General features: G+C 48.6%; 1 protein-coding gene and 1 pseudogene across 1 annotated transcript; both read right to left on the bottom strand.

Annotated features, from left to right (window-relative positions):
- Positions 1 to 892: 892 nt before the first annotated feature.
- COPG1 (COPI coat complex subunit gamma 1) lies at positions 893 to 27,778 on the bottom strand. The gene is made up of 24 exons (XM_045991323.1): positions 27,642 to 27,778; positions 26,678 to 26,730; positions 25,937 to 26,017; positions 25,608 to 25,679; positions 25,419 to 25,498; positions 22,742 to 22,817; positions 22,417 to 22,509; positions 21,935 to 22,021; positions 20,319 to 20,476; positions 20,098 to 20,231; positions 19,005 to 19,072; positions 18,588 to 18,776; positions 17,601 to 17,696; positions 14,425 to 14,668; positions 13,132 to 13,207; positions 11,094 to 11,197; positions 10,493 to 10,618; positions 10,108 to 10,176; positions 6,662 to 6,804; positions 6,233 to 6,404; positions 5,442 to 5,539; positions 3,779 to 3,917; positions 3,348 to 3,446; positions 893 to 1,383 (listed from the first exon to the last, which is right to left on the bottom strand). Exons 1-24 carry the CDS (start codon positions 27,676 to 27,678, stop codon positions 1,253 to 1,255), a joined length of 2,625 nt encoding a protein of 874 aa, XP_045847279.1. The 5' UTR covers positions 27,679 to 27,778; the 3' UTR covers positions 893 to 1,252.
- On the bottom strand, positions 24,559 to 24,659 carry LOC123933283 (annotated as a pseudogene).

The following is a 27,778-nucleotide window of genomic DNA, read 5'->3' as shown; positions in this document are numbered from 1 at the left end:
GAGCCCCGCTCTCCTCCATCTTCGCCCGTCCTGCTGCGGGATTAAGCCCGGCTCCCACTGCCAGCCGCAGGAACCGGCTATGGCCGGCTTATCCCCGCTGGGCTGGCCGCGGGTGCCCGTGTCTATACCGCAGGAGCCAGAACTTGGGGCGTCGGATCGTTGTAGGGATAAAAGGAAACATTCTCTTTACTTCGCAGCGAGGGCAACCGCCTCAACAGTTTTGGGGCAAAAATTGAGAAACAATCAGGAAATCTTCCATGAATCACACAAGTCACTGTCATACTTAAGTGAGCACCAAAATGCGACTTTCCAGGGTCTTCACCTACGGCTCCACCCTCAAATCTGAATTTCTAAGGGTGAGGCCTAGATGCTTTAAAAACAGGCTTTGCAAGTGTATTTCTTCCATGAAATTAGCAAAGCCACCTGGCTTGAGTTTAACAGCAGCTGAGGTGGCCTCTGAGCCTGCTCCCTCGGGACATAAACTAAAGATTTCTGCATCTTAGCCATCAGAGTGCTCTCTAAGGGCTGTTCTTCCCCTCTGTGCATTCACTAAATTGGACTGAATTGGGAGCAGGCAAACCCCAGTGCACATGCTAAGGAACACCCAAATAATCCACCCAAACCCTCTGAGGGCTCCATTCATCACCTAGAGGAGGGAGACAGTGAGGACGCCAAGAACAAGCACATGACCTTAGTGCCTGCTGTCATCCCCTCAGCAAACCTGCACCACTCCTGTTCCTGGGGCTTGGAGAGCAGTGGGAGTGGTCTAACCTCAAGTACAGAAACCAAAAGGCTATGGGTGTGAAGGGGACAGAGCAGGTGTTCTTGGCGGCTCAGAAGGGGGAAGAAGAAATTGGCGCCCTGAAGCATGAGTCTGCAGAAGTAGCAACCATTCAATAAATACATGCTGATTTATTTATATGGGTAAGATGGTTTTCTGGGGATAAATTCAAGAGGAAGTGCAAGCATTTTATTCATTTGTGACGTCCCTACCCTGACAGGCCCCGCAGCAGGTTCTAGGACAAGCTAAAATCATCCCCTATTTAAAAAAAGAAAAAAACGTTACCCCCTGGCAGTCCTGGGGCAGGGGTTAAATTTAAAAAAAAAAAAATTTTTTTTTTCCCAGTGATTTCTAATTGTTTTTGATACAGAGCCTTGGGAAGGAGTTTCCACTGGATTCAGGATGAAGGCATGACTTCTGCATAGTGTTGGGGAGAAAAGGGTAGGAGTAGGGCTCATGCAGCCTGGCCTCTTAGCCCACAGATGCCAAGATGATGTCTACCGGCAACTCCTCTGAACTTCTGGCTGTCACCTGCATTGTTACTGTGTCCAAAAGCAGCAGTCGGGAGCGCACCAAGATGTCGTGACCTCCCCGGAACACACCTAGAGGGAAGACAGAAATAGAGGTGTGTAAGGAAGAAGTAAGCTGCACAGTGTAGGTTGAGGGTGGCATTTGCAGCAACTGATCAAGGCAGCTGTGGTGTAGTGAAATGGGAATGGACCTGGAAACAGGGGAGCTGGGCTGAAATCCCTAAGTGAGATCTTATACAAGTCACTTTACCTCTCTGAGCCACAGTATCCTCAACTACAAAGTAGAGGCGATAATATACTAACCATTTTTGGTTTTTTTTTTAAGCCTTGCCCGGTGCAAATGAATTAATGAACACACAAAGTTTCTATCTGGCATCACGGAGGCTCTCATGCCTTTGGCTAAATCTAAGAGCGCAGATGTAGGGACAGCCCCTCCATGACAAAACCGCATCGCAGGTGTCTGCGAGACCCAGGGGACTGTTTCAGCGTGGCCAGAAACATCCGCTTGGGGTCTATCAGCTGTGAGCAGGGCACTGAAGCAGAGCTGCCTCCCAACCCTGTTTATAAACACTCAGGAAAAAAAAAATCTCCCATTTCCTTTTGTTCAATTTGAGGTGTGACAATTGTATTGCTGCTATTATCTCTTAGAGAAACATACAGAGACATTTACATACAAAATGCTGGATCTGGAATTTTCTTTAAAATAACCTGGGGTGGGGACTAGAGTGAGTGGTGGTACAGATGCTGTTAGCTGTTGAAGCTGGACGATGAGCTCATGAAGGTTCACTGTACTATTCGATTTTTGTTAAGTTTGAAAATTTCCATGTTGACTTCTTAAAATCCCATTCCTATTATTAGAAAAGACCAACCAACCCGGTAGAAAATTAGAGAAAGGTTATAGAAATAATTTGCAGAGAAAGAAATATAAATGACACAAATATATGGGAAGATGCTTAACTTCATTCAATATACAAGAAATGTAAAAGAAAAACTCCACCCAGACTGGCAAAGATCATTTGATAAAGATTTGATAACATACTGTGTATATTATTGATTACTATATTATACTGAAAATATACCATGTTGTCCACAACGTGGAAGGAAAGGAATACAGTTCCTATGGAAGGCAACTGGAAATTTTTATCAAAATGAGCAAAGCAATTTATCAAAATGAGAAATGCACTTTGACTTGGTAATGCCTTGGTTAATTTATCCTATAGATATCCTCAGGGCATACATCCAAAATAAAGTATGTGTATATATATGTTATGTATATGATTATTCACTGTAGCATTTTTTAAGAGTAAAAGCCTGGAACAACCTAAACATTCATCAATACAGGCTGATTCTATAAAATATGGTACACCCATAGAATGGAATACAAGGAAGCTACAAAAAAGTAGGAGGATTCACTATGGGATGATAAAAAAAAGTCCTGGAGAAGGACAGTGTTGATAACTGCACAGTAACATAGATATACTTACTGTCACTGAGCTGTGTACCTGAGCTCAAAAGGATAAACTTTATATTATGTAGATTTTACCACAATTGAAGAAGAGGAGGAAACTCTATGTATTCTTCCATTTATTTCTAATGTAATTTCCACCCCCAACGTGGGGCTCAAACTCATGACCCTGAGATCAAAGTCGCACGCTCTACCAACTGAGCCAGCCAGGCATAGGAAAGATCTGCCAAGTGAAGCGCAAAGTGCAGAACACTGTATACACCATTTGCACATAAACGTTTGAGGTAAAATAGGGACATGTGTACATGTTAGTATTCATATCCATAAGATCACTGGAAGGATATACTGATATATTGTCTGTAATAGCAGTGCCGATCGCCTGTCAGAACGGAACTAGATGACAGGCAGCAAGGGTCGGAGGACATGTCACTGCTGTTTTTTTTTTACTTTGTGAATGTTCAGTGCTGTGACTTTGAATCCCTGTGTTCCCAGTGGGGGCCCTCAACCCAGGATGCTGTGGCATCCGGGATGTGAGCTACACAGGCCCTTCCCACCTAGAAATGCTGCTTACCAGCCAGGAGCAACGTGTGGGTGTTCTTGTTATCTGGCACTTTGTCTGACCTCTCACAAGGGTGCATTCCCAGGAATTTCACGATATTGCCCACAGCCTCTGTAGGAAGAAATCACAGCATCATTAAGCCACATCTCGTTTCCCCTTTGTGTCACCAGCATGCCCCCATCCCCTAAGGCTGCTCTAAGGGGACTTTCGGCTTATTTATTTATTTTGTAATCTCTACACCCAACATGGGGCTCAAACTCTTGACCCTGAGATCAAGAGTTGCACGCTCTTCCACTGAGCCAGCCAGGTACTCCTCTAAAGGGCTTTTCATGAAATGGCATCCTTCAGATGTGCTCTTGACAGGGCCCCGGATCGCTGGGGGGGCAAAGGCCGGCAGGGGTGAAAGGGGAGGATACATTTCAACAGTAGCCAACGGTTTTTACCTTCAAGTGTCTTGATGGTAGACAAGGTGAATGTTTCCTCCTTCTCGAACTCATCCCCTACCTCATCCCATGCTGCTTCGAAGTTCAGCTTCATGACCTTCTGGATGTGATCAGCGACAGTGACTTCCAGATCTTCCAGCTGGGAAGATGGAGGCGGAAGTCAGGCACACACCTCCAGGGGAATGAGTTCCTGCTCTGCACACCTCTGCTTTGAACTCACTGCTCATCCCTTTCTGCCATGTATCCGGCAGGTGCTGACTAGGCACTGAGCACCGTGCTTGGCTCTGGGGACATACAATAAACTGGGTATCTGTCCTTCAAGTGCTCACAGCTAAGTGGTGTCCTTTCAAGAGAAATGCCCTGACCCAAGTAATCACCGGAGGATGTCAGCTCAGGGATCACATCCCTTCTAGAAGCCTTCCTAGAGTCAGTGTCTCAAGGATCCAGAAGGTCTGCCTCCTATGGCTCTATCACTCCCAACTCAGTAGATCCCACCTTCTGCCTCAGCTGTGTTCTCTGACCCTGACATATTCTAGACCCCACCTCCATCACAGCTGTGTCCTCCCTGAACATGACATACAGTGTTACACCCCACCTTGGACTGACAGCATATAAATGTTCCCCATTTACTCACCCACCCGACCTTCACCGAGCCCCTACTCTTGGGAATGGTTAAGGTGTGCCTAAGTAGCACTCAGCACCCACAGCAGAAGCAATGCCTCAGGGCCAGCTGTCCCAAGAAGCTCACTTGCTCCTAGGGCAATTCCTGATCTTAAGGTCACTGCTGGCTCAGGGCGGTCCCCTCAACAATGGCTCCAGTGTGACAATGGTGAGTATCAGTTGTATTCTACGGTAACTTTTCCTCTAGTTCCGAGGAGTTTGAACAATCTGCATCCCCAGGCTGAGTATAACAGTCTTCCCTCAGATGGCACTGAGCCACTGCCTCACGGTCAAACCCCAGAGCGATCCTGCACTCAGCAACATCCAAGCTCAGAAAACTGGAATTAGAAGTCATCTGAGTGCATGAAAGGACCACTCAACAGATGCAAACCAATCCAACTTCTCTAGAAAGCAATTTGACAACACGAGTCAGTCTTAAAATCGTGCTTATCCTTTGACTCAATTTTTCTACTTCCAGGAACCTAAGGATATATCTAAGGAAATAATCTGAAATGCAGATAAAAATCTGGACCCAAAGGGATACTTAATGCAGCTTTTACAGTGAAATTTGGAAGCCCAAATGCCCAACATTGAGGGAATAAAGGTCAAGTGTGTTATCTCTATATATCAGAGTATTTTTCAAGTCATGAAAAACTTTATGTATGAAGTATTTGTAAACACACAGAAAAACACACTACGGTTTTAAGTGGAAACAGCAAGATACATAATGTCCAGAATGACTTCAATTATACAACTCCTCCCCACTCCTCCATATAACTCCCAAGGACTATGAGTAATGTTTTCCTGTTTGCTCATACGTGGTTTTTCTATTTTCCAAGTTTTCTTTTTTTAAAGCATGTACTCTTTTTAAGTTTAAAGAAAAACTTTCTTTCAAAAAGCCAAACATAGCACGAAAAAGCTTCAAGTCTACTTGTTAGCTCCTCGAGGGGGTTTCTTTACAGCCTCGGGCACAAAAATGAGTCCCTTGACACCAGCTTCTTACCACATATTCATCTTCATAGCCTTCATCATCGGTCTCCCCAGTGGTAGGGTCACAGTCCTTGACAGTGAACTTCATCATGCAGCTGAATGTGCAGGCCACTGCAGGGAAGAGAGGCTGGGTGGTCAGGACGTCCCTAGTCACTGCAGGGGACAGCTCCTCCGTACGGCAGGTGGCCATGGCCAATTTCCCAGGCCTCTATTATATTATCAGTAGCAGCTACCCCACAAGTAGCCATCCAACCCCACAAATCCGGACAGAAGATGCCACCTCATGGAAGGGAAAAAGAGTCAAGACATGGGTCTCAGAAGCCCCCTCAGAGGGAAGAGAGAGGAAAAGGAGAAGTGCCACAGGATGGCTAAGCCTGTGCCACAAATGTCAACTGTCCGAGGCCTGGAGAAAGACGCTGGTGGTTCCCTTGGAAGGAGTGGAGTTGGGGTGTTTCAGTCTTTGTGCCTTTGTACTCTCATGGTGAAATGAAAGCACTGCTATTTGAGAGATCTGGGTCCTACCTCTTACCAGCCACATGAACTTAGGTAACTCATCGACCCTGAATCTCAGTCTTTTCATCTAGGGATAGGGAGAGCAGTACTCATCCCCCTAGGTCTTCTATGAGGGTGAAATGGGATGATATATGACAAGTACCCAGGACTCAGTCTTTCTTCTTCTTCAAAGAGTGAAATCAAGGAGTTGAAGCTCTCATAGGAGACAAATGTCTGGTGTACAACCAGACCACCCCATCTGGATCCCAAGGGCTCCCACAAGGCCAGGGTTGTTTCTGGAGAGGTGCTCACCGGCTGTAGGGTCCTCCTTGGGCAGTGCGACCAATGTGTAGCAGGTCCCAGGCTGGTTGTAGGGTAGGCTTCGGGCGGGCACGTAACAGAGCACCTCGTAGGCTTCAGTTGGCTCCATCTGCACTGTGACGTTCTCCAAGGTCTGGTCGTTGAGTGTGTTTGTGCAGTCAAACTGGAGCAGGGAGGAGAGGGGTTGCTTAGACACAGCTCTAGGTCCAAGCGCTGCTGGAGAGGAAGAGCCCAGAGGGCCTAACTCACCCCGATTCCTATCCCAGTACCCTTGCACAGTCTCCCTGTCCCTGTGCTGACACACAGGACCCAGAGAGGTCCTGGGTCAAGGCTACAAGACACATACCAGCTGGCGACAGGACCTATCATCACGTTGAGCCCCTAACCAACTCGGTGTGGGCCTCAGCCCTCCCTGCTCACCTGGAAAACCATGTGGTCAGTGAAGGTGTGTTTGGTGCAGCGGATGACATACTCAGTCTCTGATTCAGTGAGGGCCACAGGCTCCGGTGACGACTTGAAGAGGGGCCCCAGCCCGTGGAACTCTGGCACTGCTGCCAACTGCTCTGAAAGTCACAGGCCACAAGTTCACTCAGCCTTTCAATTCCCAGACCAACCTGTGATGGTTTCTAATAAATGCTCATGGCCAATTTTCCAGGTCTTTCACCCTACTGAGATGGATGGATATGCATATACAATGACAGGGTACTCGCTATTTCCCAAATACACCAATGCATTTTCTCCTCTTGCTAACTTCCCTCAAGTTGTACCACCTGCCATGAATACTCTCTTCCCCTCTGTCTCACAAAAGACCTCAGCCCCAGGAAACTGACTGGGAGACCCCAATGGCCTAGGCCTAATCCACTTGGAGACTCCTACAACTTTAGAAGTTCAGCAAAGATTCTTTTTTATTTATTTATTTATTTGACAGACAGAGATTACAAGCAGGCAGAGAGAGGAGGAAGCAGGCTCCCTGCCGAGCAGAGAGCCTGATGTGGGGCTCGATCCCAGGACTCCAGGATCATGACCTGAGCCGAAGGCAGAGGCTTTAACCCACTGAGCCACCCAGGCGCCCCTCAGCAAAGATTCTTAAAAGGAAAACTCTCAAGATGAGACAAATGATGTCCTAGCCACAGAATTAGGCAAAAGAACAAACTGGTCCTATACATTTGTTAGTTAAGATAAATGGCCAGTAAGGAGAGGTTTCAGATTCAGACTTGCAGAAAACCTTACTTCAAGTGGTCTGTGGGCACCTGGTAAGGCCTATCCTTATACCCCAAAGCCAGGTTCCAGCACTGGCCTGGGTCCTCTGGCCCACAGGCCCCCACCCTGGCCCATGCAGGTGAAGGAGACCTCTGGCAGCAGTCTGCACACGATGTCCACCTATGAAGGCTATGCCTACTGCCCTCTTCTCCATTTTACTGCAGGGGCAGCATTTCTCAAACTACAGTCATGGATCATCCTTGTCAGAATTAGCTGGGGGTGGGGGCTTGTCAAAAAAACCCAGATTCCTGGCCTGCCCTAATTAAGCTCTATCAGAATCTCTGGATTTAGGACTCAGGAATCTGCATTTCTGAGACATTTTCTCAGATGATTCTGATGCGCACTGATATTTGAAGACCACTGCTCTAAGATTTTTTTTTTTAAGGTTTTATTTATTTGACAGACAGAGATCATAAGTAGTCAGAGAGGCAGGCAGAGAGAGAGAGGGGGAAGCAGGCTCCCTGCTGAGCAGAGAGGCCGATGCGGGGCTTGATCCCAGGACCCTAGGATCATGACCTGAGCTGAAGGCAGAGGCCTTAACCCACTGAGCCACCCAGGCGCCCCCACTGCTCAAAGATTTTTAACTTGTCTTTCCAGTTAAATTGAACTCTGTACGGACAGGAATTGTACCCTGAGGCCAGGGACCTGATATTTTGCCCTGAACTTAGTAGGTACTCAATTCATGTTTCATGGGTAGAGACAGAAAGTAAGCATTATTATTATTATTTTGCTTTCTCTTTGCGACTGCTTCAGCCTTCTGCGACCCAAAGGACTGCATCTGATGAACACCAGGCACTACTAAGAAGCCCAGAAACAGTCAGCTTTGATTTCAGCAGGCACTTTTGGGCCATCACGATCATCAGCCACCAGAGTGTTTCTCTATGGGAATTTTATGTCACTGGACACCAAGTTTCAAGACCTGACATTTAACTGCCCTGGGGGATTCTGCTAGAAGCTATCAGTTAATAACTCTGAGTTTCCAACTCTTCACCAATAAAATAGGTATAATAATCTCGTTCACAGGATTGTTGTGAAGATAAGTGAGGCAATCAAAGTTCCTAGAGCTGAACAGGTGATCAATAAATGCTAGGCTTTGAAATATTGTTTAAAAGTGAAATTGATACCCTCTAAGAGACTTAGGAGCCTTCCGTCGAAGATGTGGCAGAATGGTGGCCCAAGATGTGTACAAGCTAACTCCCAGAACCTGCAAGTACATTGTATCACATGGTAAAAGCGACTTTGGAGATAAGATTAAGTTGGATCTTGAGACAGGGAGATTATCCTGGATTATCTGGTAGACCCAATGTAATGACAAGAATCCTTAAGAGAAGGAGGCAGAAGGCTCAGAGTCAGATTTGAAGAGGCCACACTGCTGGCTGTGAAGGTGGAAGAAGGGGTCACCAGGAGAGGAATGGAGGAGGCCTCTAGAAACTAGAAAAAGCAAAGACAACATCTTTTCCAGACCCTCCAGAGGGAGCTCAGCACTGCCAACACAGTGGAACCCATTTTGGACTTCAGCCCTCATAACTGTAAGATAATATGTACATGTTGTGCTAAGGCACTACGTTTGTGGCGATCTGTGGTAACAGTAAGGGGAAAGTAATACCGAAGGAGAAGTTTTGTGTTAAGAGTGATCCCAGTTGGCTCTGGATCCTAGTTTTGCCGAATCTGAAAGATGAGAGAAGACAAGATTCTCGAATGGAATGGAATGGGGGGAGGATTTAAATTAATTCACCAATAATTGGGAACATACCGTGAGGAAGAAAGGCACTGTGCTAAAAGCTATGACAGAGCATATAAAGGACAGAACCTGTGAAGAACCAGACAGCACTAGTTAAGACAGAAGAGCTGGAGTAGAAGCGATGAGCATAGGAGACCCTTCAAGAGGGAAGAGGGGCAGGTGTTCGTCCTACAAGGTGGGAATTGAGTAGATTATATGGTCTGGCAGCTAGACACACAGCCTCTGCCCTTAAAAAGATACAAGACCACAGGAATAGATAAATACTTGAACAAAACATTCCCAGACAACGTCAACTGAACGCCTCTGGAAACCAAGAAAAAGCACTAGGGTCTTCGGACCCCAGCTACACTGAATCTGACATTCAGTAGCCTGAGTGGCAGCTCTGAGTCAGGCCGATGTGAATCTTAATTCCAACCCCTCTACTTTCTTGCTGTGCAACCTCAGCTATTTCACTTTCTCTCTCTGAACTTCCAGTTCCTCCAATACCAAATGGACCCACTAACTTCCACCTGAGGGTCAAATGTGCTGTCTAAAGTACTCTCAGGGCCCAGCACTCGAGTAAGAACTACTGCTGAGGGGCGCCTGGGTGGCTCAGCCAGTTAAGCCTCCATCTTCGGCTCAGCGTCCTGGGATCAAGCCCCACCTCGGGTTCCCTGCTCGCCAGGGCATCTGCTTCTCTCTCCCTCTGCTCCTCCCTGCTGCTCACGCTCACTCTCTCTCAAATGAATAAATAAAATTTTAAAAAAAAGAAAGAAAGAACTGTTGTTGATTGAGTCTCTTCTAATTCCCCTGAGGAGAGCAACTACCCTAAAGCTGAGGAGACCAAGCCCAGGTCCCGAGAGCCCCACCAAGCACAGCTACTCACCCTGGAAGATCTCTTGCCGGGTGGCTGCCACTTTCTCAGGCTGCTTGGTGGCTGTGATGGGGGTGCTTTCTGCAGAAGCAAACATATGCAGTGACCAACAACTCCAATAATGGGACAGTGTGGTGCTGACCACAGAGCTGTTGCTTAGGGATTATAACTTCCAACCCCGCTGAGAGCGTGAACATGCGCGAGGACAGAACATGTGAGAGAGTGAGTCTTCCCGTGCCTGTGTCTCCGCTTCCTGGAGCCAGAAGGAGAAAGGATTATCCCATCCTCTTGGTACAAGGCCCCCTATCCTGCCTGGGTTTAGTGGCTTCATGACCCATGCAGACCCTCCAACAGAGGCTTGGACCTGAAGGCCTCCGAAAGCACAGGTAATACGTACCTGTTCTCTGTTCTGCCATTGGTGCCGTCGCCAGGGGCACAGACTTGAGGTCAAAAGGTTTTTCTGATGGTTCTAGAGTGTACTGCTGCAGAGCTCTCTCCAGACCAGGGATGGAAACAGTCAGACCTAGAAGCCAGCAGGAGAGAGACACTGTCTGAACACAAGACAGAAAGAGCACTCAGAATCCCCCACAAAAGACTGAGGCCCTGCGGTCTAGGCAGTGTGATCCTAGACCACTGAGAAAACCACTTAACCCTCTGGGCCTCCACTTTTTCATCTATATCCTCCTTCTCACAGCTGGTATGGGGATAAATGTATGTAAAAGAGTGACTTATGGAGAATAGAGTATTCTGCGAAGAGAGGTTTTTTATTAATGACTAGTGTTTCAATTCACCGAGCTGTTTCCACCCACACTGGTGTGAACCGCAATATTCTAGGTCTTCTGAAGTTACGGTGATGCCATCAAGTTGCCATGAGAGTCTAGCCACAAGTGTCTTGCCTCAAACTTCCCCTCCTCAGGGAGGGTGCGCCTGCTCCGGAGAGGTGAGAAGGGCCACAGCCCTGGGACGGGGCCAAGTCAAAGACAGCCAGTGAGACTCACCATTTAGGATATAGCCTGCATTGAGGGCCTTCTGCTTCTGCTCCAGGACATTGAGATAGAAGGTGGCTCGGTCCCTCACTTCATTGTCGTCGTCCATCACACATCTGCAGCCAGAACACACAGAACTCCTGACTGCGGCCCCCAAGGGTGGCAGGAGGGATGCTGCAGGGCTTCCTCAGAGGGTAGTCAGAGGAAGCAAGTTTCTTAAAGCTCAGTCCCCAGATGTGAGATCCAGGCATCAAACGCACAGAAAAGCCCATGATACTCTAACTAACTATGTAAGGGGTGGCCATATTCATATTTCCTAGGTCCTCTCCCTAAAGTCCACTCACTGAAGGAGGCGATCTTCTATATCCAGTGGCATGTCAAAAAAAGAATTTAATATGATCCAATAATTCTCCTCCTGGGCGTATCTTCATGAGAAGAGATGACACAGGTCACACAAAAACTTGGGCATGAATGTTCACAACAACATTATTTGCAAGAGCCAAGAAGTGGAAACATCCCAATGTCTGTCAGTTGGTGAACAGCTAAAATGTGGTCTACCTGTACAATGAATTCTTTGGCCATAAAAAGGAATGAAGTACTGGGACATGTTACAGCATGGATGAACCCTGAAAGGAACATCGTGAAGAAGCCGAACACATGAAAAGCCGCTGATTATGAATGCATTCCTATGAAATAATCAGAAAGGGCAAATCCGTAAAGATAGAAAGTAGATCAGTGCTTGTCTAGGGCTAGGTGGGGGAATGCTGGGGGATGAGTGAGGGCAAAGTGACTAGTAATGGATATAGAGTTTCTCTTTCTTTTTTTTAAAAAAGATTTTATTTATTTATTTGACGTCACAGAGCTCACAAGTAGGCAGAGAAGCAGGCAGAGAGAGAGGAGGAAGCAGGCTCCCTGCTAAGCAAACAGCCCGATTCGGGACTCGATCCCAGGATCCTGGGATCATGACCTGAGCCGAAGGCAGAGGCTTTAACCCACTGAGCTACCCAGGCGCCCCTACATTTTCTCTTTCTATCTCCACCCTCACCAGCTAACCAGCAAAAGAGCCAAGGAGGCACAGCTGAAAACAACCTCATCAGACCTCATACATTGCAAAAAACCCCATAGGAACCAAGGAATCTTAGTGCTGGGAACACATACCCACAGTGAGAAAACTGCCCTAGCCCAAGAGACATTTACTCTGCTGTGCAAGCACCATGGATACAGGGTTTCTATTAGGGAAGATAACAATGTTTTAAACTGGGGCGCCTGGCTGGCTCAGTGGTTAAGTGGCTGTCTTTGGCTCAGGTCATGATCTTGGGGTCCTGGGATCAAGCCCTGCCTGGGGCTCCCTGCTGGGCAGGGGGCCTCCTTCTCCCTCTCCTTCCCACTTGTGCTCTCTCTCTTTCTCTCTCTGTCAAATAAATAAGATCTTAAACAAAATTTTTTTTTTTCCTGGGCAGCAAAGTTTACTGAGTGACAGTAAAGTTTATTGAGTGAGAATACAAAGCTCCCAAAGAGGGAGGGGACCCGAGAGGGCTGCCTTAAAAAAAAGAAGTCTTAAACTTAGATTATGGTGATGGTTACACAGCTCTGGGAATATACTAACACCATCACATTATACATCTTAAATTGAACTTTATGGCTTGCAAAATATATGTCAGTAAAGCTATTTTAAAGAAAGAAAATAACTTAAAAAAAAAAAAAAAGAGGAGTGCCTGAGTGGCTTAGTGGGTTAAGCCTCTGCCTTTGGCTCAGGTCATGATCTCAGGGTTCTGGGATTGAGCCTCACATCGGGCTCTCTGCTCAGCGGGGAGCCTGCTTCCCCACCTCTCTGCCTGCCTCTCTGCCTACTTGTGATCCCTCTCTCAGTCAAATAAATAAATAAAATCTTAAAAAAAGAAAGAACTCAACAATGGTCACAGAATTTTTACGATACTGTTTTTTCACACTTTTCTGTCCTTTCTGTTTTTTTTCCTACAATCCACAGTTGTATAACTTCTCTACCCTGGGGAACACGGTCATCCCTCAGGAAACTCTGGCTCCGACTCACCTCTTCAGCAACACCAAGATACTGGGTAGCATTTCTTCATTCTGGGCTCCAAACTTGGCTAGAGCACTCACAGCACCTGTATTTATGAAGCAAATACGATTTAGCCAATGTATCTGACAGCTCATAGTTTGGACAATTTCAGTGCTTAGAATGGGTTTTTGAGCAGAAGAGCCCCAGAGCCAAGCGGTCTCTAGTGTATAGGCCCAAACCTGCCATGAATGCAATGAGTGGCTCTGTGTGGACCTCCATTGGGCCTCAACTCCCTCATCCGTTTCAGGGAGAAGGCAGCCCCATCTTTAGGTTCCAGAAGCAATTTCAGCATTGACTATGATGAGGCCACAGAAGCTAGCCACACAGAGGCTGCTCAGCTTGTGTATCTAAATGGCCTCAACTCACAGTTATGAGCCTCTGGATTAATAGAAATGAAAAAACGAACATTATTTATGAATATTAATTGCTGAAATAAGAAAAATCTGCCCAGTGGGGGCATGAGAAGAAAAGGAAAGAAAATTTAAAATAAAAGTAAGAATATGACAGTTACACATTGCATTGTACACTCAATTCACACTCAGTGTGTGGAATTTGGGGGTGCCTGGGTGGTTCAGTTGGTTAAGCATCCATCTCTTAATTTTGGCTCAGATCATGATCTCAGAGTTGTGAGATGGAGCCCTGCATCAGGCTCTGCACTGGGTATGGAGCCTGCTTAAGTTTCTCTTTCTCCCTTTGCTCCCCCAACCTTTTAAAAATTTTTTAAAAGATTTTATTTGTCAGAGAGAGCAAGAGAGCACAAGCAGGAGGAGGGACAGGCAGAGGAAGAAGGAGGCGCCCTGCTGAGCAAGGAGCCTGATGCGGGACTCGATCCCAGGACTCTGGAATCATGACCTGAGCCAAAGGCAGATGCTTAACCAACTGAACCACCCAGGCATCCCATGCTCCCTCTCATAAAGAAAAAAAAAAAAAAAAAAAAGAGTGAATTTTCTAATAGTTGAATGATATCTCAATAAAGCTACCATTTAAAAAAAAAAAGCTAACCAAAACAAAACAAAACCCAAAAATCAAGCAAGAAAGAAAAGAAAGTTAAAAACCGTAAGTCAGTAACAAAAATCAGAGAGCTAAAGAGTCATTCAACTGAGTGACACCCAAGCATCTATGGTCCTTCCCACAATGTTAGAACTCACTAACATTGTGAGGCAATGACACAGAGTGCCCGTGGGCTGGGGCTCAGCTCCCTCTGGCAGGCCACCTGCTCAAGCAGCAGCTAAGAGCCCCCATTCAGCCCTGGCTCAGACCCACCTGCCCGGACCTCCTCATGCTCCAAGACCACGCGGTTATAAATGAAGCGGATGTACTTGGAGGGGTTGTTGGTCTTGGGCCCCTCCTGGCCTAGAAGATGCAAGATGCGGGTGGCCAGCACGGTGAACTCGCAGTCCTCGATGAATTCGCACAGGTGCGACAGCCCAGTCTCCTTGCTCTCCGTGTTCTCCTCAATGATGCTGATGATGCAGTCCACGATGGCCCGCTTGTACTCAAAGCCACCCTGCAGCAGGAAGGGCTGAGCTGAGCAAGGAGGCTGCTCTTTCCAGAAATGAGCTGTAAGGCCCAGCACCTAACTGGGACCCGGGACAGCAGTCCAAACACAGAACCTGGAGGCAAGGGACCTGGCTCTCGGGGCCTCTATCTTACTTTTTGTGTAAAACACAAGGTGTGGACTGAATGCTCACTGGGGTCCTTCCAGATCTAATAGTAGATGGTTTAATAGACACATTTTAGATTTCGCTTTCCTTCCCAACTTTGAAGTAAAAGGCAAACTGGGTGGTACAAATGCTATGGAAAATAGTACAGGGATTCCTCAGAAAATTTTAGAAAACAGAATTACGTATGATCTGGCACTTCTGCTTCTGGGTATATACTCAAATAGAAAGCAGGGTCTTGAGAAGAGTTTTATACCTACATTCATAACCTCATTATTCATAATCGGCAAAAGGTGGAAGCAACCAGTGTCCATCAATGGATGAATGGATGAACAAAATGGGGTCTATCCATAATATGGACTATTCAGCCATAAAGGGAAGAAAATTCTCATATGTCCTACAACATGGATGAAACTCAGCAACATTTATACCCAGTGAAATAAGCCAGTCACAAAAAAACAAATACTGCATGATTCTACTTCCATGAAATATCCACGGTATCAAACTTAGAGAGACAAAAAAGTGGTTTCTGGAGACAGACAACAGGCAGAGGAAAATAGAAAGTAATTGTTTAATAGGCACAGAATTTCAGTTTTACGAGATGAAAAAGTTCTGGGTATTAGCTCTACGACAATGTGAATATATTTAACTATATTGAACTAGACACTTAAAAGGTTAGGATGGTAAATGTTATATCATGTGTATTTTACCACAATTGAAAAACAAGAAACAAAAACCAAAAAAACCCCAACAGAATGGGGCAGCCGAGAGCCAGAAGACTCCAGAACCAAATCTGTGCTCTGCAACTTACAGACTCTGATGATAGAGGTGGCAACTGAGGTGCCCACAGGCGTCAGGCATGTAATCTGGCAATGGAAGGGGAGTGGATGGGAGGGGTGAGGCACTGGACAGTGCTTGTCGCACCTAAAGAGGGAAATCACCACTCAACCGAGTGTTGCCAGATCTTCCCAATTTTGTAGGAGAAACTATAAAACCCGTTGCGCCGGCATTGGTGGCTCTTTTCCTGATTTGCAAATAACGGCCACTAACTGAGCACCTGGGTGGCTCAATTGGTTAAGCGACTGCCTTTGGCTCAGGTCATGATCCTGGAGTCCCAGGGTTGAGTCCCACATCAGGATCCCTGCTCAGCAGGGAGTCTGCTTCTCCATCTGACCCTCTTCCTCCTCATGCTTTCTTTCTCTCTCAAATAAATATAATCTTTTTTTTTTAATAATGACCACTAACTTGAAATTTTTAAAAAAGATTTATTTATTTATTTATTTGACAGAAAGAAAGGTCACATGTAGGCAGAGAGGCAGGCAGAGAGAGAGGAGGAAGCAGGCTCCCCATTGAGCAGAAAGCCCGATGTAGGGCTCGATCCCAGGATCCTGCTATCATGACCTGAGCCAAAGGCAGAGGCTAAACCTACTGAGTCACCCAGGCGCCCCTAACTTGAAATGCTTAAAACTTTGTACAATCACAATACAACTTGGCTATGGGTCCAGTCTGGCCCGTTTGCAGATTAGTTTGAGTTACGGCTGTGAGTTATTTTCCTTGTCCGAACCCCAGGCACCTCCATGACCATCCAGGATGGTCCTGGATGGTCCATCCACCTCCAGGACCATCATCAGTGTACTTACTTGCCAGGTTATTGTGAAGGGTAAGTCAGATGCTATTTGTACACCACTAAACTTTAGTGAGTAGGTACACCATAAACCTTCAAACGCTATTTTCAGTATCAGTTTTACAAGCCAGCCAAGCAGCAAGGGGGCAGCAAGAAGCTCAGATCAACCTCAACGAGGCTTTGCTGGCAGCTGCCCTGACTAGAGAATGACACGCCCCTGCAACAGGCCCCTTTCTAGAAGACGAGGTCTCAGGGTCCGACTGTTGGAACTCCAGTGAGTGAAGGTCTTATACTTAACTGATATTTGGAACCAAGAATTTTTCTTGGAGGAAAGGAGGTCTGGGAGAAAACCATGGAGTCTGGCCAGGTGGCCCTAGGCAGGTCACTTCACCTCTCTGAGCCTCAGATCCCTGATTTTTAAAGGGGGAAAATGATGCCTGTTGATAAGGCCTGTTACGAGGATCACAAGATTGTATACACTCTGTAATGTCTCCAAAGTGCTGGACCCATTAGCTGAGGGCTCCCTCCCTAAGAATTAGCGCCCTCCTCCCCTCTAATATCTCAGGAGCCCCAAAGATACCCCAGGCAAGGACTCCTCACCTGCCTCGGTCCAAGGGCCCCTCTGGGCTGGGCCAAAGGGGCACCAGATACCTGGGGACCAAATCTACCCTAAAACCCTTTGCTTCTGGTCCTCTGAATGCGCTGGTTTTGTGCAGACGCGCAAGGAAGGCGGTGTACATGAGTCCCTGACTCAAGTCAGAAGCAAAAACAGAATGTAGCGCCACATGACGAGCAATAGCTTCTGGAGAAACCAACCCCGGAGCTCCTGGAATGGCCCAGACAATTTCGGTACTAGACACCAGAGAACGCAGGTTTCCCTGAGTCTGGCACAAGCATTGCCACAGGGTATCTGCTGCTCTTTAAAGCCACTGCTGAGTCACTGGTTATTACCGTAATTACTGGGAACGGGTGAATGTTTACACTGTGGTCCGAGAGGAGCAGAAAGGGCTGCAGGCACCAGGAAACCCACCTGGTTAACGGGTTGATCTGGTACCCCCCAAGAAGAGGATCTAGGCTCCACATTGAGCATGGAGCTAGCGCCAGGTCACTCCCTACAGGAGGAGAGCCGGCATGCCCCAAATGCCTGCTCTTACCTCTTCCCGTAGCATGGTGAACAGGAAGTTCATGAGCACAGCGTGTTTTCGAGGATACTTCTGACACAGGGCACTGATGGCCTGGACCACCACCACCTGAGTCAAACAGACATGTGTGAGCAGCAGCCCTCATGGTTGCTAAGCCCCCTAAGGTCAAGTTACTTAGTTCACTAAGTGCCGACAGACTCCTTCTTTAGGCCCTGCCAGGCCCTGGACCTAGAGGGCATGGAGAGGGGAACTCCAACTCTACCCTCAGGGAGCACATGATCCCTGAGCCCATCCAACTAGGGTGGCATGCACACCAGTCCCAACAGCCCCAAATCCAGACTCCGGGTCCCCCACACGCTGCTCGCCTCAGACCTCATGCTAAGTCCGCAGGCCCCTATCTCCATCCCACCTGTCCTGCTTCTCTTCCTACCTCCACCCCCATGGATCCTTGCTGGGTAATCTTGGCCATGGCCTTCTCCTCTTCGCACGCAGTCACTTGAGCAGTCCTTCCTCCTCCCATGGATTTACCCACCTCTTCTATGTCGCTCACTCCCCAACCCGTCTGTTGTCTGAGCTCAAGGCCAGTGTTTCCAAATGTCCACCAGGGAACTTCCCCCACTGGCACCTCAAGTTCAGCACATCTGCCATCACCACCATGACCTTCTTGCTCCTCTAACCTAGGACCTGACTCTCCCTCCTTCCCCAAACTGATCAACTGCCATCAGCCCACACCAGAAAACGAGAAATCGCTGACATTTGCTCCCTCGGCCCTCACTCTGTGCCCTGCCAACCAGCCTCCCAAAGGAACAATACGGACAAAGCCCCCGAGGCGGGCTGTGCATGTCTCCTAAGGCAGAGCCCTGTGCAGGGCGATGTGCCACCCCCTCTGCGGTGTCCTCAAGCCTCACCAGCCCCCGGATCAATCCTGGCCGTGGGGAGCAGGCCCACAGTATCTTCCTCACCCTGGGGGCAGCGGGTGTTCCGGGCACGCCTAGGTACCTTAAACTCATCCGAGATCTCTGACATGAAGGATGAGATCTGCTTCATGAGGCGGTCGATGCTGCTCTCGCTGCCAGTCTTGAGGAGCGTGGTGATAGCCAGCGTGGCGATGCTGCGGTTTGAGTCTGTCACCAGGTTCTCCAGGTCCAGATTGCAGGCGGTCACCGCGGACGGGTGCTTCATGGCCACCTGTTTGGGAGGACAGACAGAACAGAGACAAGAAAGGACTTCTGTTATTCCTCTGGACGGCTCTGGCCTGGTCAGAGGTCTTCAGGTGAGCCCCTCTCACCATCAGGTAGACAGCAACTGTGACCAGCACAGACCTTTTGCCATGAAACATCTCCAGCTGGATCGGGCCACCTCCCTGACCCTCTCAAAAGGCCAGAACCCCCACTCTGCCCACCTCTAAACCCTTACCTTATTGAGGGTGCGGACAGCAGCATAGCGGAGAGCGGCTTTAGGTGAGCTGCAGAAAAGCTGGAGCACTGTGGGGAGACAGACGCCATGTGCCAGGTTGCCCTCATTGCCCAGCAGCTGGGAAAGCCCAGGCCTCCCGAGGAAGGGTACGGAGGGCACACACGGGCTAGGAGACTGTTCAGACACAAACCCTGGGCTCACTTCCCTGCTGGCACCCTCACCACAACCAAGGGAGAGAGCTCATGAGCACAGAAGCTTTAATGTGCTCATGAGAGCCTGGTGGGTGTCGTGAGTGATGATGGCTGCTACTTCCTGAGCCCCTATGTGCCAGGCATTATGCTAAGGAGTCCCCGTGCCTTGTCTTGTTGATCTCTCGCCACCCCATAAAGCAGCTCTATCATCCCCGTTTAACAGATAGAGAGACTGAGGCACACGGGGGCAAAGCTACTAAACACACTCGAGACTAACTGCCAGGAAATGGCAGGAACCAGGACTGAAATTCAGGACTGCCCACACCTGAAATCTGGGCCCTTTACCCCTGCAAAGTGGAACTGCACTCCTCTCTCCTGGGCATGTACAAAAACCAGAATTACCTCAGTCCTGGCTTCACCAAGGGCGCTGGTTCCTATCCTACGTGGTTGTATGTCAGGCAGTATACTCCTCCCTGTGCCCTGGCTGTCAGGAAGCCAGAACTCCAACCCAGACTATCAGGCTCCGGCTTCCAGGCTGAGTGACCCCTCTGAACTGCCTTCTCCTTTGTCTGCGACAGCTTGGCCCCTGGAGAGCACGTACTGTTTTTCTCAATCTTGGGTTCTTCCACCACGCCCCCTTGCCATGGCGGAGCCCCAGGCTCTTTAATGAATAGTGAGATGGAACGAAAAGCACCCTATCCCCAGACATCATGCATGTGAGAGAGCCTGGTACAGTGCCTGGCACTGAACGTGTACTTACTAGATTCTGGATCCTTTTCTAAAAAAGGCTCTTTACTATGCTAGGGCCTCTTAGTGGGCTTTTTCTTCGTCTCCCCCAACCTTCAGCCCAAGACCTCATTCCCAGCAGATGTGAACACGTGGGGCGAAGGGAGGGCTGTAACCTGACACGGCTGGGGCCAGCTCTTTGGCGCTGCAGCCTGGCAAATTGACGATGGCTGAGGCGGCTTCGTACACCACCATCTCATGCTTGTTGCGCAGACAGCTCTCAATGAAATCGAACAGCGGGCTGTCCCGGCTACAAAAGAACAGGGGTGGCAAGAAGTTGGGGATGGCCCAGCATTGAACAAGGCATCACCTGGCCAGGGGAGACAAGAGCGATTACCTGCCGTCCTCCTCCTCCAGCTGCTTGCTGGCCACCCGGATCATCATGCAGTAGGCAAAGGGAGACTTGAGGCCATGCCGGGTGAACTTGCTGATCATCTTATTGACAGCCAGGCGGTCGTTCTTACGCACATGGTACAGGAGCCCCAGAGCATGGTACTAGAGACAGGGGATCACGGCAGAGCACAGATGTGTGAAGCTCAGGTCCACTGGCTGTGGGGCCCTGGGCAGGCCACTTCATCTCTCTGGGCTTCAGCCTTCTCATTTCTAAGGTGGGCACCACAGTAGCTACCTCGGCGTCGTGGCTGTGACAATTTCCCTAGGTGCTCTGTACAGATGGCCTCTGGCACAATGCTCAACAAACCACATGGATGTACCCGCAGTCTAGCTCCTGCCTCTGATTTGGGCAAGGGTCCCAATGGGCACCAAGAGTACAGATACGGAGGGGACAACAGATGCCAAAGAGATCAAAGAATGGGCTGCAGTGTTTTTCAGTAAGAAAGAGAAAGTGGCAGCCAGGCTCCAAGCATGGACACGTGCAGAAAGGGTGGCACGTGGCACTCCTCCCATAAGACCTTGTGGCATTAAACCTTACAACGCCCCTGAAGGTACGTATCTGTAGTCCCACTGACTTGCCCCAGGACTCATGGCCGGGACTGGCAAAGCTAGGTCTGCAGTGCCCAAAGTCAAGGGATTTCCCCTTCTGGGGATGTAAGGTGTATAGAGTTATTTCCCACTTGCTTCTTTACGAGGGTGGTTTTCAAAGGCTAAGTCATGCAACTGTGGGTGTCTTGTATTAAGAGAACCTTCTCTGACCCTGGTGAATATTTTGAGGGGCCACAGCTGGCTCTGAAGAGGAGAGGCAGCACAAGGGGTGAGGAGAAAGAAGAGATAAACACACGGGGAGCACCTACAGGTATGCATCCAGCAGATCAGATGGGGGTTTGTTTTTTGTTTTAAGATTTTATTTATTTGAGAGAGAGAGAGGGAGCACAATAGGGGCAAGGGCAGAGGGAGAAGCTGACTCCCTGCTGAGCAGAGAGCCTGATGTGAGGCTTGATCCCAGGCCCCTGGGATCACGACCCAAGCAGAAGGCAAATGCCTAACCCCACAGGTCAGATGTTCTAGATGCTGTCTCATATTATCCTCACAGCTTTGTGAGGCAGAAACTTTCTTTCCCACTTTACAGACAAGGAAGCTGAGACTCACAGAGGTGAAAGGAATTCCTGGCCCAGGTCACTGAAAAAGAGTTAAGTAGTTGAGAGCCCCACCAAGGTATTTACATGCATCACTAACAAAGCCCGCTTGGCAAAGGCCATCTGCCTGCCTGAGCCGAGTCTGCTACCTCCCATACCCCAGAACACCACTCAGCTGGTTATCAAATACTTGAATATTTTAGTCCCAGCGGGTAAGCAGCCTCTAACTTCCACCTTCCCAAGTGGTGCCCTGGATTTTCTCCCCAAACTCCCAAGTCTCCCCCCAATCCAATGACAAAAGATTAAAGCCTGCTCCTGCTAGGGATCACCAGGATCTCCATGGTGAGTGTCCATTCTGACTAGCTAGTGCCACACCATCTGCCTAAGAGCTGTAAACATCATTGCTCTGCTCACACCTCACCTGGACCATGATGTTGTCGCTGGATGCCGCCTCCTGGGCCTCATTCACCCAGCGCTTGACCACATCAAAGCTGCACTTCAGCAGATGCTATGGGAACAGAGCACATTAAGAAGCAGGCAGGCAGGATCCTCTGCTGTCATACCTCCTGGCCCCAGTTCACAGTTCCATCCAGCTCTGGATCCTCCCTCAGACACAGCCCAGAGCCTCCTCGTTGTGCTGGTTCTGTGAGATGGTGCACAAGGAGAGCTCCTACCCTCACTCTCTGCCGTGGTGGCAGATCTCCCACCAGACCCAAATTCCAACGATCGGTCATCCCAAGGGATAGGTCCCAAGAGGTCCCTAGTATGAATCACTAAGAAAGTTGGTGGGACTCTCAGATCTGGGGATACAGAAACACTTTTTTTCCTACTGAAAAGAAACTCTGGTATTTCCTTTGTTTCCTAATCTGCCGCCCAGCCCCGCCAGGGTCCCCAGCTACACACCAGAGAAGACACCAGGGCAGAGCTGGAGACACTGGGCACCTTGTCCACGATGGCCTGTTTCATGTAGCGCTCAATAGCCTGCAGCATGGTGCTCTGTGGGGACAACAAGTGAGGGGGGGAGGGGACCCAATCAATTCTCGGTGACCATCAGAAGCGCAGGTGGTGGGTGGGAAGAGTGAGGGCAAGGAGGAGGCACACCTGTTTCTGGTGTTCTTGTGCCCCGCCCGCACCCCCATACCCTAATGCATGCGAAGGAAGATCATGACTGAGCCTTGCCAAGAAGCAGGGAAGAAAAATGGCTGCTTGGTGGGGACGGGGGACTCACGTCAGTAATCTGGCAGAGGGCACGCACAGCCGGGCCCCGGTAGTTGTCTTCTTTCCCAGTCATGTCCTTTGTCAGGCTGTGGGAGGGGAAGGCATCGTCTACACACAGAAGATTGGCTGGCCCTTCCTAAGCACATGCCCCACCCATTCATCCCCAGCTCTGGTCACCACGCTTGCCTGAACTACTATACGAGTTTCCTAACTAGCATTCTCACTGTATTCTTACTCCTTCCTGGTCAAAAGCCACAAGGCAACAAGAGAGATTTTTCAGCCACTTGGAGAACAGTGTGGAGATTCCTCAAGAAATTAAAAACAGAGCTTCCCTAGGACCCTGCAATTGCACTGCTGGGTATTTACCCCAAAGATACAGATGCAGTGGAAAGAAGAGCCATCTGTACCCCAATGTTTATAGCAGCAATGGCCATGGTCGCCAAACTGTGGAAAGAACCAACATGTCCTTTAACGGATGAATGGATAAGGAAGATGATGTGGTCCATATACACGATGGAGTATTATGCCTCCATCAGAAAGGATGAATACCCAACTTTTGTAGCAACATGGACGGGACTGGAAGAGATTATGCTGAGTGAAATAAGTCAAGAAGAGAGAGTCAAGTATCATATGGTTTCACTTATTTGTGGAGCATAACAAAGAACATGGAGGACATGGGGAGATGGAGAGGAGAAGGGAGTTGAGGGAAATTGGAAGGGGAGATGAACCATGAGAGACTATGGACTCTGAAAAACACCCTGAAGGCTTTGAAGGGGTGGGGCGGGGGGGTGGGAGGTTGGGGAACCCAGTGATGGGTAATAGGGAGGGCACGTGTTGCATGGAGCACTGGGTGTGGTGCAAAAACAATGAATACTATTACGCTGAAAAGAAATAAAAAAAAAGTGGAAAGAGAAAAAACCAAACTCAAACTGATGGGGTGCCTGGGTAGCTCACTTGGTTAAGCAACTGCCTTTGGCTCAAGTCATGACCCTGGAGTCCCAGGATCGAGTCCCACATTGGGCTCCCTGGTCAGTGGGGAGTTTGCTTCTCCCTCTGACCTTTCCCCTCTCATCCTCTCTCTCTCAAATAAATGAAGTCTTTTAAAAACAAAACCAAAACAAAACAGGGGTGCCTGGGTGGCTCAGTGGGTTAAAAACTCTGCCTTTGGCCCTAGTCATGATCCCGGAGTCCTGGGATAGAGTCCTGCGTCAGGCTCTCTGCTCCGTGGGAGCCTGCTTTCTCCTCCTCTCTGCCTACTTGTGATCTCTGTCTGTCAAGAAAATAAATAAAATCTTTAAAAAAACAAAACAAAACAAAACTTGAAACTGACCAGGTCACTCTCTGGCTTGGATTAAAACATTCTCAAATCTTCCTATTGCCCATTACCATCAAGTATAAACTCCTTAACGGAGAAGTCCCCAAACAGGCCATACTCTCTCCTCTCCAGGCCTTTGTGTATGCTATTCCCTCAGCCTGGAGCACTCCTGACCCCCTCCACCTCTGTCCTGCTATCTATCTATCTATCTATCTACCTATCTAGATTTTTTTTTTTCCTTCAAGATTTTGTTTATTTGGGAGAGAGACTGCAAGCGTGAGAGAGAGCATGGGTGGGGAGGGGCAGAGAAGAAGAACCAGGCTCCCTGAGTAGCAGGGAGCCCAATGCAGGGCTTGTTCCCAGGACACTGGGCTCAAGTGACCTGAGCTGAAGGCAGGTGCCTAACCAACTGAACCACCCAGGCGCCCTTATCTCCCTCCCTCCATTCCTTCCTTTTTTAATAAGAATTTTTGGAAGAGATTTGTTTCCAGCAGCTCCTTTCTTTCTTTTCGAAAAATATGGAACGCTTCACAAATGTGCCTGTCTTCCTTGAGAAGGGGCCATGCTAATCTTTATATTCCAATTTTAGTATATGTGCTGCCAAAGCTAGCACCGTCCTGCTTGTTGTCCTCATCCTTCAGGACTTTACTCAGACAGGTCTACGAGGCCTTTCCTGATCCAGATTCAAGGTGGATATCCTTCTGGTCTGTTCTCACAGTCTATCATACTTCCCATGATAAACTATTATATCTTAACGCCTGTCTGCCTGGCTATTTCTCTGTCAATTCTGGGGCTGCAGAGCTCATGTCGGTCTCATTTGCTGCCATATTCCCAGAGCTACACACAGGGACTGATGGACATTCAGTAAATATTTTCTAAATGAATCTACGACATCTCTTCCAACCCTCAAAGTGTGGCAAGAATGAGAGAACTGAGCCCTAGCTCTTAAGGACAGGAATTATATTTTAGTTGCATCTGTCCCCTGAACAATTCATTGTGAATCAGAAACCAGTACTTGGTGAGTGAGCCTGTCTGTATACCCCCTGCACTCTATGTCTATTTCTCTTGTGTTCTCTCTTGGTACTCACTAAAGTCTTTGTGAAAGTTCCAGGCTGGCTCAGTTGACTGAAAGAAAATCAAGGCAAGGAAGGATGTGTGCCAAGATAAGGCCAGAGAATTAAAAGGGAAACTGTATACTCTAGAGGCTGCCATGGGGTGGGCAGCAGTAACTGAAAAATGAGGGAGACAAAAGAGGAAAGGGTGCCTGGCATGATGTCAAACAAAAGTCTCTTTGCCTGATACACATGAGAAAAAAACGGCCTCTGTGGCAATGGCATCCATCAGAGGAGCCATCCATAGACCCAAGACTCACCTGCTGGTTACGATAATAACATCCTCAGCGATGCAAGACATCTCCTTGATGGTCAAGTAGCACATCCGGCGGAGTGTGGGCTGGTTAAGAAATAGGAAAAGCCCTGTGACGCCCGGTTCAGCATGAGGACCAAGGCTAGGAAAACTCCAATCCACACAGAGGCAGACAATACTGACTGAGGGCACTTACATCATTGGACTGAAAGAGCTTGGTCATGGCAAAGAAGGCCTCGGTTGCTTCGGTGGTCCCTAGGTGCTCCCCCTGTTTTAATCAAAAAAGAAGTGTCAGCTTGGGAGAGGGAGGCCAGAAGGGTCTTTCTGCCAGATCAGCCCAGGCCAGATCCCCAGACCCTGCAGAGGCTCCATCAAGGGCAACGCACCAGAGTTAGACACTGAGGAGACCCAGAGCTTGATGACAACCACACAGGAGCTGTCAAAATCCCTAAGCCACCTGTTTTGGCCCCCCTCCCAATAACCCCTAGCACCATTTTTCCCACCCCCCAAGCTCCATCCTCGTACCTGGTTTATGAGGTAAAGGATCTTGGTGAGGATGTGGGCACATTTTCGAGGGTTGATGGGAGTTTCATTAAATACACGGGCCTAAGAAGAAGCAACCAAAAACATTACCTTCTAGCCCAGTTTATTTCCCTTCCACTGACTGCCCTCAAGCACATTCAAGATCTGAGAAGTTTCAGGGTAAATAAATACATTTGCCTGAATAAGCTTATTTTCATAAGTGAACAGTCTTGTTTTGCTTTTTCTTTAATTCATCTATTAACAACTCCTCAAACGTTCCCGAAATATTAGTTTGGGATGTGTTGACTTACTAACAGATACTCAGCAGTAAATACTTGTTAACTAGAAGCAGAGAACTACAACAACAAATACAAACGTCATGAAGTCTCTCCAGGAATGAAGCTTTCCAGGAACAGGTTTTCTCCCTTACTGTCCTTTATTTTATCATTTATTTAGTTTTAAAGATTGTATTTATTTATTTGGCAGAGAGCTAGAAAGAAAGCACAAGTAGGGGAGCAGCAGGCAGAGGGAGAGGGAGAAGCAGGCTCTCTACCAAGGGAGGAGCCTGATGCGGGGCTCCATCCCACCACCCTGGGATCATGAGCTAAGCCAAAGGAAGCCGCTTAATCGACTGAGCCACCCAGGCGCCCTTCCCTTATTGTTCTTTAAACCACCACTTTGAATGTGTTACTATTTTGAGTACGACACGAACACTTAGGATGAAAGAGGGCAAATGACACTTGCCTCCTGGAGTACTGCACTCTTCTCAAGATGCTGGAACGGGTTGGAGCCTCCACCTACAGAACACAGAAGACTGAGTACAGGCTGTAAGGCTAAATTGCAAACCTCCCATACTATTGTCTACCCAGTCAAGTTCAAATTACTCCAGAACAGCAATCAAAGCTCTACACCTTGCATATAGATCTTACCACTCTCCTGCAGGGAGCCCCTTTTACCCCAAACCATTTAGTCACCCAGCAGCCCTGGTAACAGTCCTTCTGTGCCTCTCACAGCGTCTTGTCTTGCATTCATTTATGCAACTTGCACCTAACTGAGTCCCTACAATGTGTGAGGAGCACCATCTCCTAGTAACTAGGATTTCTTCACAGTAAATGTCACATTTGTAATCAATTACATGTGTCATTATCTGGCTAGTGCGTATCTTCTCCACTATGCCTGTGACGTAATATTCCCAGCTCAGGCACCGAGAGTCTCATTTGTTCTACTGCAGTCTCAGCATGCAGTACAGTGCCTCGCATCCCGTAAACGCGCAACAGACGTTTGTTTACTGAATAAATGAATGGAAGAGGGTTCTCAGCCACAGAACACTGGCTCCACAGATTACGCCCCAGTCTGGCCAGCAGCAGCGCAGCCTCGGCGAATCCCAAGAGGTCTCACAGACAAAGTCACAACGGTGCATTTCCCCGGCTGTTTCCCCTTGACAGCTGGGGAAACTGAGGCCCACAGAGGAGCATGACCCGCCCAAGGTCACCCCGCGAATCGCGGTCCGAGCTCACGAAAGAGGGAAGTGGAGCATGCTCGCGCTCTCCGAGGGCTGCCACTGACCAGCTGCGGACCTTGGCACGACCCCTGTCCCTCACTGCGTCTCAGCTTCAGATCTAGGCAGCGGCCCGGAACGAGGGCTCCAGGCGAAGGAGCAGAGATTCGGCGCTAGGGTCCAACCTCCCCTAAGCCTACGCCCCCTCACCCGATTCCTCGTCTTTCTTGTCGAATTTCTTCAGCATGGTGGTGCCGGCGGGGCGCAACGCAGCAGCCCTCCGGTAGACCCGTGCAGCGAACGGCGGCGACCCGGCTGCGGTTCCGCACAGCCGACTTCCGGCTGGC

Source organism: Meles meles, chromosome 20 (assembly GCF_922984935.1).
Source record: "Meles meles chromosome 20, mMelMel3.1 paternal haplotype, whole genome shotgun sequence".
NCBI lineage: Eukaryota > Metazoa > Chordata > Mammalia > Carnivora > Mustelidae > Meles > Meles meles.
The sequence above is the reverse complement of the archived record's forward strand: the minus strand, read 5'-3'. Positions and strand labels throughout refer to the sequence as shown.

Bases quoted from the DNA above. Each gene is read 5' to 3' on its own strand.
- COPG1 (XM_045991323.1), bottom strand. From the start codon at position 27,678: ATGCTGAAGAAATTCGACAAGAAAGACGAGGAATCGG. The intron at 26,731-27,641 runs GTGAGGGGGCGT...TGTGTTCTGTAG, and splicing joins CAAGAAAGACGAGGAATCGG to GTGGAGGCTCCAACCCGTTC. The intron at 1,384-3,347 runs GTAAGCAGCATT...TCTTCCCTCTAG, and splicing joins CCACACGTTGCTCCTGGCTG to GTGTGTTCCGGGGAGGTCAC.